Source organism: Cynara cardunculus (assembly GCF_001531365.2).
Source record: "Cynara cardunculus var. scolymus isolate 2C chromosome LG 11, CcrdV1, whole genome shotgun sequence".
NCBI lineage: Eukaryota > Viridiplantae > Streptophyta > Magnoliopsida > Asterales > Asteraceae > Cynara > Cynara cardunculus.
In genome coordinates this window covers 4,773,689-4,786,404 of record NC_037538.1, presented here as the reverse complement: position 1 = coordinate 4,786,404, position 12,716 = coordinate 4,773,689, and the positions used below count along the sequence as shown (strand labels likewise).

Sequence of the window (12,716 nt, the reverse complement as noted above, 5' to 3'; positions counted from 1 at the left end):
TAATTATATTTTAGATTTTTTATATTTAAAATGAGATGTTTATCCTGTATTTGATTGTGTTTATCTGCAGTTAGTTACACGAATTCAGTTATGGGATGAAATCGGATAGGGATGAAATCGGATAGGGATGAAATTGTTTAGGGATGAACGGGTTTAAGAGTTTAAGAGTTTTTAAGAGTTTTAGCCAAATGCTTTATAATATAGTATAGATACATCATAAAATAATATATATAAATGGACAATATTATTTTAGAACTGAAAACAAATTATACAAGTAATAGTTTTTACGAATATCATTCAATTATTTCTGACTTTATGTTTTATGTGTAACTAATAAATGGTTGAAAAAAGGGAATAAAAATGTGGTTGAGTCATGTGAAATTCACTTTAATTTACCATTCACGAGGCTTCAATTATGAGATTTTAAAAAGTTGTTTCAATATTATATCAATAAAAGGGAAGAACACATAAATCTGTAACAATATCACAAGTCAGAAATATTGTCAAGACATTCGTAAGGGAAGACTAAGGGGCTGTTTATTTACAGCTTAATTAAGCTTATTGATCTATCTGGTTTATTCGTACAGTTCATTTTGGTTGTTTACTTACGGCTTATTCACTTAAAACATGGTTTAATTGCAAAGATAGAAATGATGTGTTGTCTCCATTCAGCTACAAAAATGACACCCTTGCCCCTTATTTAAAGCACCGCTTCCTTTCCAGACGAGACACCCCTCATCGTCGCCTCCTTTCAAGTGATCGGCAACCATTTTTTCTGGCAACCGATAACCTCCTTTCCGGTGACCATTGACCCCGAAGCTGCAACGTTGATCTGTAGATCGATTTTTGTAAAGGCATTAATTTCTTTAAAATAATCAGTCTGTAGATCGATTTCTATCATGTGACCTCTTTTTCGGTAATATTTTCTACATCGATTTCTTCTTCTATGGGGTGTATATCGGGAACTACTGGATTTTGGGTGTATCATTGATTTTGTAGATCGATTGTGAAAACTATTGAATTTTGGGCATGTGGGGTTATATCATCGGGATTAAAGAGTGGTTGTAGCTCGATTATAGTGGATTCTTTGTTTTTGCTTAAGACACAAAAAACCGTTTCAAAAGTCGATTATGGTTGTATCGATTTCTTCTTCTTCCTTGATCACTGTGCTCTTCTCACTTCTTGGACAAATCCCAACTCTAACCAATTTCTAGCATACTGGTAATTCTTGGAGGATATTTTCTTTATGATTTTTTGCTTTGATGTTCAAATAATTAATACTAAGAGATAAATCTGTCATTTATGTTATTCACACTGTTTGTTTAGATAAAAAAAAAAGTAAACAACAACACCTATTTATATATTTAGACAAATTTATTCATACATGACTTAATAAAAATTTTGGTAAACAACCCCTATACAAGAAAAGAAAAAAACCCAACGCTAACAAAATTAATCCCTGCTTAACAACAAGATCTCAAGTAAACCAAAAAAGGCTCGAGACTCAAACGAACAGAAAGAATGTACAGAAGCACGAACTTGAAAGAGCGTGACGCCTCGACATAAGTCACGATAAAGAGGTCGCATAAATCACCCTTGAAGCGCACAACACTTTTTAATACTGTTAAAGAATCAAACACACGTATTTCTGATAACCTCCAACCTTAAAACTATAATTACTTAAATTTGTCAAAGACAAAATATTAAAAATTTCCTTTAAATTAATATGATACTTTTATTTTAATAAAATATTTCAAAAAAAATTAACATTTGCACACGTATTTAGGTTCTAAAGGTGTTAATTAAATTAGAGAATGAAGTGGATAATCACCATTAATATTTTATTGAAAATAGTTTTATTTAATTAATGGTTAGAGTTTCTTTGCTGTTACGTTACATATTGGTCAAATAAGTATATGCTATTATCAACGGTGGATATCGACGTTACTAAAATGTTCCTGGCGCTTGATTTAATTTATGAGATTATTGTTTTTACTAAATTGTATTTTTAATATTTAATTTTCAGTTTTATTTAATTAATTAGGGAAAGTTTATTTAAACACTTACCAGGTAAGTGTTTAACGGTAAAACTCAATGATATCGTTTATTAATCGGGTAAGATTTTAGTCTATCAAAACGACATCGTATGCAATAATTTACCTGGTAAGCACTAATCGTGGTAAGAGTGATCGCCATCACTTACTGAGTAAAGACTCTAGGAGGCCGTTTACCAAACCCTTACCCGGATAAGCGCTAAGTCACATTACCTTATCGGATGAATATAGTAAAGACCATTAATCTTATCTGCTAAGAGGAAGACAAGAACCAAGAGTCTTTCCCGGTAAGTGAGGGCGATAACTCTTACCAGGTAAATGCTTACCGGGTAAAATTGTTGCATACGATGTCGTTTTGGTGGACTAAAATCATACCCGGTAAGTAAATTGTAATGTTAAATTTTACCGGTAAGCACTTACCGGGTAAGTGTTTGATAAACGGCCCCTGGTGTTCTCTTACCGGGTAAATTTTTTGATTCTTGTCATATTCATCTAGTAAGATAATATGACTTGATAAACACTTACCCGAATAAGCATTTGATAAACAACCTTTTAGTTATAAATTTAGTAAAAAGTGGTTGTGTTAGGTCAACGTTAAAACAACCTTGCTAGACCAAATAGATGGAGACAACGAACCTGTCCACATCTTCAAAAATCTAACAGTAAACTATAAATTTGGTCCATGTGGTTAGTTTAAAAAATACTTTTCGTTTTTATAGTTTTAAAATTACAAAATAACCATCATGATTTGTAAAGACATCTAAATTTAATCCCTCCATCTAACAACTGTTAAATAAGAAACATTTTCATCATTTTATCGATTTTTTTGTCTTTTACCCGATCAAAAGCCGCAAGAAACATTTTTTTGTTGTTGATAAAATGATTAAAAATGCTCCTAGTTTAACGGTCGTTAGAGAAAGTGACAAATTCCAGATGTTTTTGCAAACCACGATAGATGATCATCGTGTAATTTCGAAAATACAGAGACGAAAAATGTTATTTTTAACAAACCACATGGAATCTAATAATCACTATCCACTTCCCAAACACCATCAGAACATCTCTAACAGATTATTTAAAATGAAAAAAATATAGTTTTTAGGGATTAGACATGTTTTTTACGATGAGAATTTTTTTGCTATATTTATACACAAATAGAAAATTTTGAATTATTTAAATAATATAATTAATATTATGATCTTTAAAATAGATTATTTCGAGTTTAAATGTATTTTATTTTTAGAGATATTTGAAAAATATGGTGTGCGAAATTCCGAATATCAAAACAATAATATACAGAAATAAAAAAGTTGTAGTTGTACCTTACTGTACAAGTATGATAAGCACGGTCGGTTTGCTTACGTAGTTAGGGAGAACCTGGGTTTTTCCGCCTCAGTTGAGCTCCATGTTCATTCATCTTCCGTTGCCGTTGCTATCATCATCTCTTCGAATTCTCTCTTTCCCTCCACCATTTCGTTTCAGGTACTTCCCAATTTAACTCAACTACAACCACAACTAGTTTTCCCTCATTTTGATTCTTATGTAATTTGCACAAACTGATTTTGATCACCAAACTGATAATGGCACACTCTATTTTGATCACAGCCGTTACAGCACTGTAATTCCTACAATTTCTCAAATGAGTCACGAGAAATCACAATTGATTTCCCAGAAATCGAATGGTATTGCTAATTTCAGATTGTGCAATGTTTCTGGGTATTTGATTTCACTTCTCTCTCTCTCTGTGTATTCGTATACAATCTATATGCATTTGTTTAAGTGATTGCATCCTATGATCAATTTCAAAATTATTACGTTTCGGTAGGACAGTAGGAAGACGGAATTGGTGGAGATTCATGCCAGAAATCCCAGATTGCATGTTCTATTTATTCCTGGAAATCCAGGTACTCTTTTTAACATCAAGCTTGTTTTCACCCTCAAAATTGTTACCATCGAATTTGCAGAAATTTTTTCAAATAGAGCAATGCTGGTATTAAATTTGATATGATCCCCCTTTCAATTTTGCATTTCAAGAAAGGGTTTATATGAAAAGTGTAGTTCCTTTCTTGGAATGGAGGGAATATTTAGTTTGAATTTTGATTTCCTAATTTGGTCAGTAATATAGCTGTTGTTACAGGAGTTGTTACATTTTACATTGATTTTTTGGAGTCACTCTATGAGCAATTGGGAGAGACTGCTTCAATAACAGGTAATGACTGGCTGCTCCTTTCTTTAAACTTCAATCTTTTTTCGGATTCTAAAGATCAACTTGTAATTTGTGTATGGTTTTTATGTTCATGATCAGGAATTGGGCATATATCACACTCGGAAAAGGTATTCTTCATAGTTTTATGAGCTATTAGTTTATCCAATGCCAGTGATCCTTTTCGATTTCTGGCGTTTGTAATGTATGCACCACATATGTATGGTCAGATTGTCACATTCTTTTTTTTGGAGGGGTGTCCCAGGCTATGCCTGGACTAATCCTGGCAAATTGTGACTGCAATAAATCAACCCTGATAAACAAAGTGGCCACAATTTGTACGTCTGGAATCGAACCTGGGCAGATGGGATATTCCACCACATCCGCTAGGACTTCAACCACTAAGCCACAACCCTTTCCAAGCAAAATAACATGCTTTATATATTCACTATGAATTCTTTGACCAAACTAAGCAACAGGAAATATGAGGTAAGCATGCATATTTAAAGGAATATGAGTTGTTTTGAGGAGCTTCAACATTTTTCTAAATGTCAAAATTTATTTTACTATATGGTGTTCTTTATTTTACGAGTTAGATAGTTTTTGTAAGGCCTGTGAGGATGAATGTGCTTAATCAATTAAGAAATTTGACAAAAGCTATTATGAAGTGGCAATGCTTATCTTCTAAATGAAAACAAATAGTCCCTCAGCCCTAAGAACAGTTTTCTTCTTTGGAATGTTTCCCTTTTGGGCAAAATTTAAAGCTAATTATGCCCATTTGTAAGTGTAATAAAATTTTGATATAATGGAATTTGGCCCACAAGTCTCCCCCTTGAATTGTCATTATTGGGGAGTATTTTAGATATTTGATCAGAAGCTAAAACCATTCTGTTAAACCATGTACTTTGAATGTTGAATCTTGTTTTTTTGGACAGATTCTATTTTTAGCTAAAAGATATTGTTTTCAATAGCATATGCAGAAATCTGATAAATTGCCTTGTGCTCCAACTATGATGATGAAGAAAATTTTAATATTATGATCTTTTGAATCGTTAAATGGTGAACTTACTCTTGTTTTTTTTTCCTTGTGCAAATTGTAACCATTTTCCCATTTTAGAATTTTGCTCACAGATCCTAGCAAACCTACATAAAACATTAAAAACTTTATCTTAATCGCAGATCATATTTCATGAGATATCTGGTTTTCTCAAACAAACTTCATATTGGAGCCACAATGATTCCCACTAGATACATAGATAGTCTTCTAGTTTGATGTATTTAGGTGTTTCATTTCCAAGAATCTTGATCAATGATGAAGTCCTTAAAAATGGAGCAGTGAAAAGGAGCCAATGATCATGATTCCGAATCTAATAGTGAGCATAAGATATTTCATCATCTCTCACTAATAATATTTCACCCTTTTAATATCTTTTGGATAATTTTTCTTCAAGCCTTATGGCATCTGATTGGATTATGGTGTGAAACCTTTCGGGTCTACTTTAGACTAGTTCTCTGTTATCACAGCCATGTTGCTATTTCATTTTACAGTTAAATTGCATGAGCTGCGACAATTATGTGAAGTTTATTTGTACTTTTTTAGGATTGGGAGCACAGGAAGTTGTTCACACTAAAAGAACAAATTGATCATAAGGTAATATTTCATGATCTTTAATTTAGAAGACCACCAACTTAAACAGCAACAAACATGTATTATATTCAAGAAACGTGCTTTTCTGAGGACCAATCTCTCTTTAAAGCAGGAAAAGCCATAAAGATCGTATATTTTGGCGCATTTCAGATAAATATGATATTCCCTGTTTTCAGATCGATTTCATCCAACAGGAACTGCAAGCACTTGAAGTCCCTCTTGTAGTGGTGTGTTTTATGATTCTTTTTTTCTTCATATATATGGCCTAAACTCGCAATGTAAAGAATGATATCGTGGATTTCCTTATTCTACTTATGTTTAATTGTAAGTGAACCTCGCTTCTTGCATCAAATATCTGAGGCTGATTCATCATATCTTGTCACAGGTGAGCCACTCGATTGGGTCATTTATGTCTTTGGAAATAATTAAACGAATTCCTGAGAAGGTGATTACAAGAAACCTCAAGTTCTTTTTTCATGTTTTTTCCTTCTTACCCCCTATTGATTTCTGAAAGCGATATATATATATATATATATATTGTATGATATGATACCTCTTTTAAACTGTCCCCTGATGGTTAAGTCTGATACAACAGGTTGCATATTTTATTGGCCTCTATCCATTTTTGGCAGTGGACGCAGAGTCGCATAAACAGGCCATTATAAAGAAAATTGCAAGGTAAAACCATCGATACCATGATGACACATTACCATCAAACCATCATTAGGTGCTAAGGTTAATGATCCTTATCTTGGATATACTTTGAAACCACATAATTGTCTATAAAATCTTTGATATCAAAGTTTTTGCTCTTTACTCGCAAGCATCTCGATCGTCTTTGGTTTTTTTTCTTTACTTAGCAATCTTGATTTTATACACTCTTTTATTTAGCAGGTCCCAACTTATATCTAGTCTGATCAGTGCTACCGTGGCATTGTTGGGGTTGCTGCCAATTTCGGGATCAAGATTTATCGCAAAAATCTCATTGGCAAAGACGTGGTCTACAACGGCTCTTGATGCTCTTTGTACAAGTCTTCTTAAGGTGAAACTAATTTATTTGACAGAAATGTGAAAATATGTGGACACATTTGGCGTTGCGAGTGTTGGCTGTTATTGTTGATGCTACATTGGTGTGGATTGATTTGATTAGAGATAGCTTACGGATTCTTTTTTATTTAAAAAACTAAACCAAACAAACACAATAAATCCCACACACAAATAACGTCCTGGTAGGATGTACGCAGAATTATAAGAATTGTGTGGGTTGGTTGGTTATATACTATATATATATATATATATATATATATATATATATATATATATATAATCACCATTTACCATCTCCAAACACTTATGATTATTCATTCAAATTTCAATTATCGTGTCAGTATGGGACCTATATGGTCTCCTTGTTGAAGTGGTCCATTTGGTCCTTTCTGACTTCATTTTTTGAAGTTGGAATTTTTATTTATGATATATTTCTTAATGGAGATATATATGTTCTTACATCAAATATTATTTATCTTCTTTCAGTATCACACGATGCGCAATGTGCTATATATGGCCATGACCGAGTTTGAAGAGGTATATATAATCTTTTTCACACGAAAGAAAACTACCATTTTGTTCTATAATATCATATATTTGGATTACTGGCCCCTAAGTTTTGTGCAAGACAAGCTTTTAACATTTACGGTTTGATGGATACCCACCGAAATGTTAAAATCTACCACAATTTCGTGTCAGTTATTGAAGTTAATCTATTACACCGAAGTAGTAAAATGGAGTGTAGAAAAAGACGAACTGCACCGGGTTCTTGTACTCTTACCATAATCTTTTGTATAGCTTGTAAAGGTACCAGATTGGGAATTCATGAGAGAAAAACGAAATCAGATTGCATTCTTGTATGGTGATGACGATCACTGGGCTCCATTGCACATGCATGATGAGGTAAAACGTTATTTTCTATTTCAAATATTTGTTTTACTTTTGCACAAGCTGATGGTAGAGGACAAGCAGATCTTACTTTCAAGTGAGATATACTGGGAAGTGGGATCGTTTTGTTTTCCCATTTTGTAGGGCCCGTTTTAATTTTTCATAAAGTAAACAAGATCTACATTTACATCAAAATGATAAATGACCCTAACTGAATCCTTGAACCATCTTTCTAATTCACATTTAGTTTTCTACTTCTGAGAAAAAGTTCATACTTTTTCTTTTTATCTCAGATAGTGAAGCAGGTGCCAGATGTTGTGGTGGAAGTCGAAAAAGAGGGGCACACCCATTCCTTTTGCTGCACCGTGGCTGGTTCTATATGGGTGGCTCGTCATGTAGCCACCTTGATCAAGAAAACCATATCTTGAGTCAAGCAACAGGTATATATATATATATATATATAGGGATGGGTTCCCGTGAGAAGGAAAGTTAAGATGTGCAATAGTGATTCATGGGTGGGTTTGAGATTATAGGTGATAAGGGTCGAGATCCCTTCTTACGCTTCTCACCTCAACTATCCTTCTCACACGATCCTTCACCTATGGATATAATGTCCATCTACCCATATATTTCTTTACTTTAAGGGCTCTTTTGAGTAGTAATCTGATGGGGTTCTGCATATAATATATGCAAACCATTTTCACTTTACAAGAACTACTGCCAAGATGTCATAATATTGCATTAAAATTGGATCTCATGGTACAATCAATTAATCTTTGTAGCAGCAGTAGGGTTATCTCATATTTTGCATCAATGTGCAGTTTCTGCTCTTTAACTTTAATTGAATTGAATTGTAGAGCAATGCAAAAGCATGGAAATCCCAATTAAAAGAAGTGATGGAAGATATGATATAATTGAATGGTGAATGGTGAATGGTAAATGGTGATGGTAACTTGTGAATCTGAAGGATCTTTAAATGTTGAGAGAGAGTGAATGCAATATATTTACATAAGGTCTGAAAGTGTAATGATACTCATTTGTTTTCTACAGTCTGCAACTGATGGATGAAATGTTTGTCATGTCTTTCAAATGGCTTTTAATTTCCAGTACTGCATTTCTACAACTTTGTCAACTGGCCCCCTTTCCAGTACACACACACACACACACACGCTGTATACACCGTCGCTAACCTTGGTTGTCCGGGCTGGCTTGCTTACACCTCGACTAATCCCAGGAGTCCTAGAGAATGGCTAGAAAAATCCCTGCAGTGAACTCTCGGGAAAATCTGCAAAGGTCCAAACAGTTAAATCATAATCTAGCTTTATTTGAGTTTATTAAAAAAAATTGGTTGATCAACTATAAGTTGGCTTTTTTTAAAAAGTTATTTCTAAGGGGCCGTTTACCAAATGCTTACTCGGGTAAATGCTTACCAAGTCACATTACCTTATTCAACGTCAACATATTCTCTATTTTAAAGATTTTAACATTACTTATATTATTAAAATATTTATAAATTATCAACCCAATATACTTTTAATTTTTTGTATATAAAATAATAATAATTTAATCTCATTGGCGAGAATAAATAAAAAATCAATTTCAGTCTTCATAAATCAAGTCTTAGAGGCCGTTTAACGAACATCTATCCGGATAACAGGGTAAGCGCTTACCAAGTCACATTACCTCACCGGAGCGAGACAAAGATCATGGGTCTTACCCGGTAAGTGAATGCGACGACTCTTACCATGGTAAGCGCTTACCGGGTGAATTGTTGCATACAATGTCGTTTTGATTGATTAAAATCTTGCCCGGTAAGTAAATAATAGTGTTAAATTTTACCGGTAAGCATTTACTGGGTAAGTGTTTGATAAACGGCCCCTTAGAGAATTTTTTAAACTTAGAGCATTTTCAAATTTACTTTATTTTATAAACGATGTAAAGAATCTGTTGGAACAAAAACATCATTTTCTATTTTAAAGAATTTGTTAGAGACACTTTTAGTTAGTTCATTAAACACGATTAATAAATGCTCCCATAATTTGTTAGAGCTACTGCTCTTCAACAACTTTTCCAAATAAGAGAAAATGAGTATCTTAAACCAATATTTTGCTTCAAAAGCTTCTGCAAAACTATCTCCAAAATAGAGAAAGCACGAGAGATAAACGTTTCTTCTCTAAATATTCAAAAATAATTATCAAGTAAGATCATCAATATTAAAACTTTGAAAATAAATATTTAGAGAAAAAAATAAGATTTAAATAAATACATAAAATATTTGAAAAAATAAAAAAAGAAATGTTATTATAGTTTTTCTTTGACGCTTGTGCTTACGGGTAATAATGAAATATAAAGTTATAGAAATATAAAAGCCAGAAACGTCTCTTTTTATGTAATTAAAAATAGGAAGCAAGTGGAGTCAGGAGTGTATGAAATTGATGTTATCCGGTGGAATCTGGGATCCGTCGGAGTTAAATCAGCCGGTTTATATGGGTTCTTATTTCTTATTTATTTAATTTATATTTATAATTATAATATTAAACACAAAATTAATGACATACTGTCATGCCAGCTTCCAAACTCTTCCAATTATACCCTTATTATTTTAATAAACTAATTTACATGTATTTTAATTGCCTACTTCCACATTTTCATTTTCATTTTCATTTTTTTATTTACTAAAATAAAATAAATAATTGGTTAAATTTAAAAATCACTTTATGTATTTGATGGGGTAACCCTACTGACTCAGGTTTTAATCCTACCTACAACTACAAATACCAAGCTTTTAAGTTACATTTGCTTCTACAAATTTATTCCTTAACAATCATAATTCTCTTTTCATTTCAATATATTTATATATATTTTGTTAGTGGGGAATACTTTTTGTACTTCTTTAATTTATGTTAGAATTAAATCATATTCATGCATTGAGAATGTAAAAGAACAGTTATTGTTGAGAATGAGAAAGAAATTTATGGGTAGAGATGCATTTAGCACACCCCATTGTTAAATACATCTCTACCTAGTAATTTATGCTCATACACATCGATATCAAGACTTATTATCTACATTTTCAATAGAAAGTATTAAAATAATTTTATTTAAATCCTTAGGATGGATTGGACTGTGACAAGATAGTAGATGAATGACTGTCACGTTAGCACGTACTTGTTGGTAAGAAGGTAGCATTATTTATAAAGAGAAACAGGAAAGCTTCACCGTATCAACTCCTTCAACACTATGCCTACAATCCACAAAAAACTCAAACTCAACACCACCGCCGTCGACGTCGGCTGCGGCAGTGGCTGCCGGAGAATAAACCTCTCTAAAATCTTCAACCCAAAACCCAACAAATACAAACGAAACCACACCCACTACTATCCCGACAACCACCGCCGTCACCACTCATGGAACACCACCCCCACCACCACCACCGCAACCACATTCTCACCAAACACCTCAGACTACACGACGGTGGACGAGTCAGAAGTGAGAAGCTTGAGAGCCGTTCAAGGATTTGGTAGGATCGGCGGCAACAGTCTGGCGGTGGAGAAAGATTCCGACGACCCATATGTGGATTTCAGGGAATCAATGTTGCAGATGATAATGGAGAAAGAGATATACGGAAGAGAAGATCTGAGAGAACTTCTCAACTGTTTCTTGCAGCTCAATTCTCCATACTACCATGGAATCATCATCAGAGCCTTCACTGAAATCTGGAACAATGTGTTATCTTTTAAACTCATGCATGGGGATCAATCCATGTACACATGAACTAACTCTTGATTTTGATTTTGTTATATGTCACACAAAATCAAAACTTCTATATATATATGTATATGATGTTATTAGCACTTCAAAAATGGAATCAAGTACTAGTTTTTAGGTCACTTTTGGGTAGAATTAAGTCATTTGGGAGTGCTAATAACATCATTTAATTATAATCTAATGTTTTAGTTTGTATTATCTTGCTATGCTTATCCAAGAAACTGTGTGTTTTAATTAAGATATCTACTTTCATGAGATTAACTCCATGTTTATTAATTACATATAACTTTATATCATTTAACTCATTCTTATTTACTAATTTTATGGGTTACATTTAATTAATTAATTCAAAATAAAAGAAATATAAATATGGATATGGATGTGGGTATTTTTAGGGTCAAACGTCAAAGATTGAATACATGGGGTTTTGGAGAGGTATTACTTGTCTTTAAGCCATCGGGATTTGAAAGGTTTTAATGACATATATATATATATATATATATAAACAAGTGCAACTCAGTGGGATTTAATGCAAATTTAATGATCAAATATATATATATATATATATATATATAATATGTATGTATGTACTATGTATTGTAAATCTGATATATGGGTGGAAAATCAAATATCATTAATGGTTGCTTCTTGCACTATGCATTGTAGATTGTACTCTACTTCTATACTTTATTACTATATCAAATGAAATTCATGATCATACATTCATTCAATTAACTTGTCAGTCTATTCAATTTATTGAATATGTTTTCATACTTTTAAACATCTCACCTTCCAAATTTACTTTTCCAAGTACTTACTTGCCCTTCACATTTTTTAGCTTACAAACTCCATAATTATACATTATAAATCATTTGGCTAAAATTATAAAATATGTTAATTCATCGTCAAGTATAAATTATTAATGTATTAAAAGTTATAGCTTCCTAAAATTGAATGTATGTTTAATAAAATGTTGTGTGAATATCAAACTTATAAAAGAGTTCAAGACTTTAGTTTCAAAAGTATTTGATTGTTTTTGGTTATAGAATATGAAAATGTGAGTTGTAACTTTGGAGAGTGTGAGCACATTTTTTTTTTTTTTTTTTTT

General features: G+C 32.5%; 2 protein-coding genes across 4 annotated transcripts; both read left to right on the top strand.

The window, feature by feature from the left end:
- Positions 1-3,449: 3,449 nt before the first annotated feature.
- On the top strand, positions 3,450-8,930 carry LOC112521355 (lipid droplet-associated hydrolase). 3 transcript variants are annotated; one of them, XM_025130170.1, is made up of 14 exons: positions 3,450-3,536; positions 3,660-3,770; positions 3,885-3,958; positions 4,192-4,263; positions 4,360-4,388; positions 5,858-5,908; positions 6,082-6,132; positions 6,291-6,350; positions 6,501-6,583; positions 6,800-6,947; positions 7,439-7,489; positions 7,751-7,855; positions 8,134-8,280; positions 8,698-8,930. In XM_025130170.1, exons 1-13 carry the CDS (start codon positions 3,460-3,462, stop codon positions 8,266-8,268), a joined length of 1,047 nt encoding a protein of 348 aa, XP_024985938.1. In that variant the 5' UTR covers positions 3,450-3,459; the 3' UTR covers positions 8,269-8,280; positions 8,698-8,930. The 3 variants fall into 3 exon arrangements, with proteins under 3 accessions (XP_024985938.1, XP_024985939.1, XP_024985940.1); XM_025130171.1 differs by lacking the exon at positions 3,660-3,770 and having other exon boundaries at positions 3,458-3,536; positions 8,698-8,837; XM_025130172.1 differs by lacking the exon at positions 3,450-3,536 and having other exon boundaries at positions 3,662-3,736; positions 3,880-3,958; positions 8,698-8,837.
- Positions 8,931-11,080: 2,150 nt separating this feature from the next.
- Positions 11,081-11,614, top strand: LOC112520986 (transcription repressor OFP6-like). The gene has a single exon (XM_025129607.1). The coding sequence runs from the start codon at positions 11,081-11,083 to the stop codon at positions 11,612-11,614; it is 534 nt and encodes a 177-aa protein (XP_024985375.1).
- The last annotated feature ends 1,102 nt before the right edge of the window (positions 11,615-12,716 follow it).

Coding starts and splice junctions, on each gene's coding strand:
- LOC112521355 (XM_025130170.1), top strand. CDS start 3,460: ATGTTCATTCATCTTCCGTTGCCGTTGCTATCATCATCTCTTCGAATT. Junction 6,584..6,799: donor ATTATAAAGAAAATTGCAAG/GTAAAACCATCG, acceptor TTTATTTAGCAG/GTCCCAACTTATATCTAGTC. Junction 6,948..7,438: donor TTTGTACAAGTCTTCTTAAG/GTGAAACTAATT, acceptor ATCTTCTTTCAG/TATCACACGATGCGCAATGT.
- LOC112520986 (XM_025129607.1), top strand. CDS start 11,081: ATGCCTACAATCCACAAAAAACTCAAACTCAACACCACCGCCGTCGAC.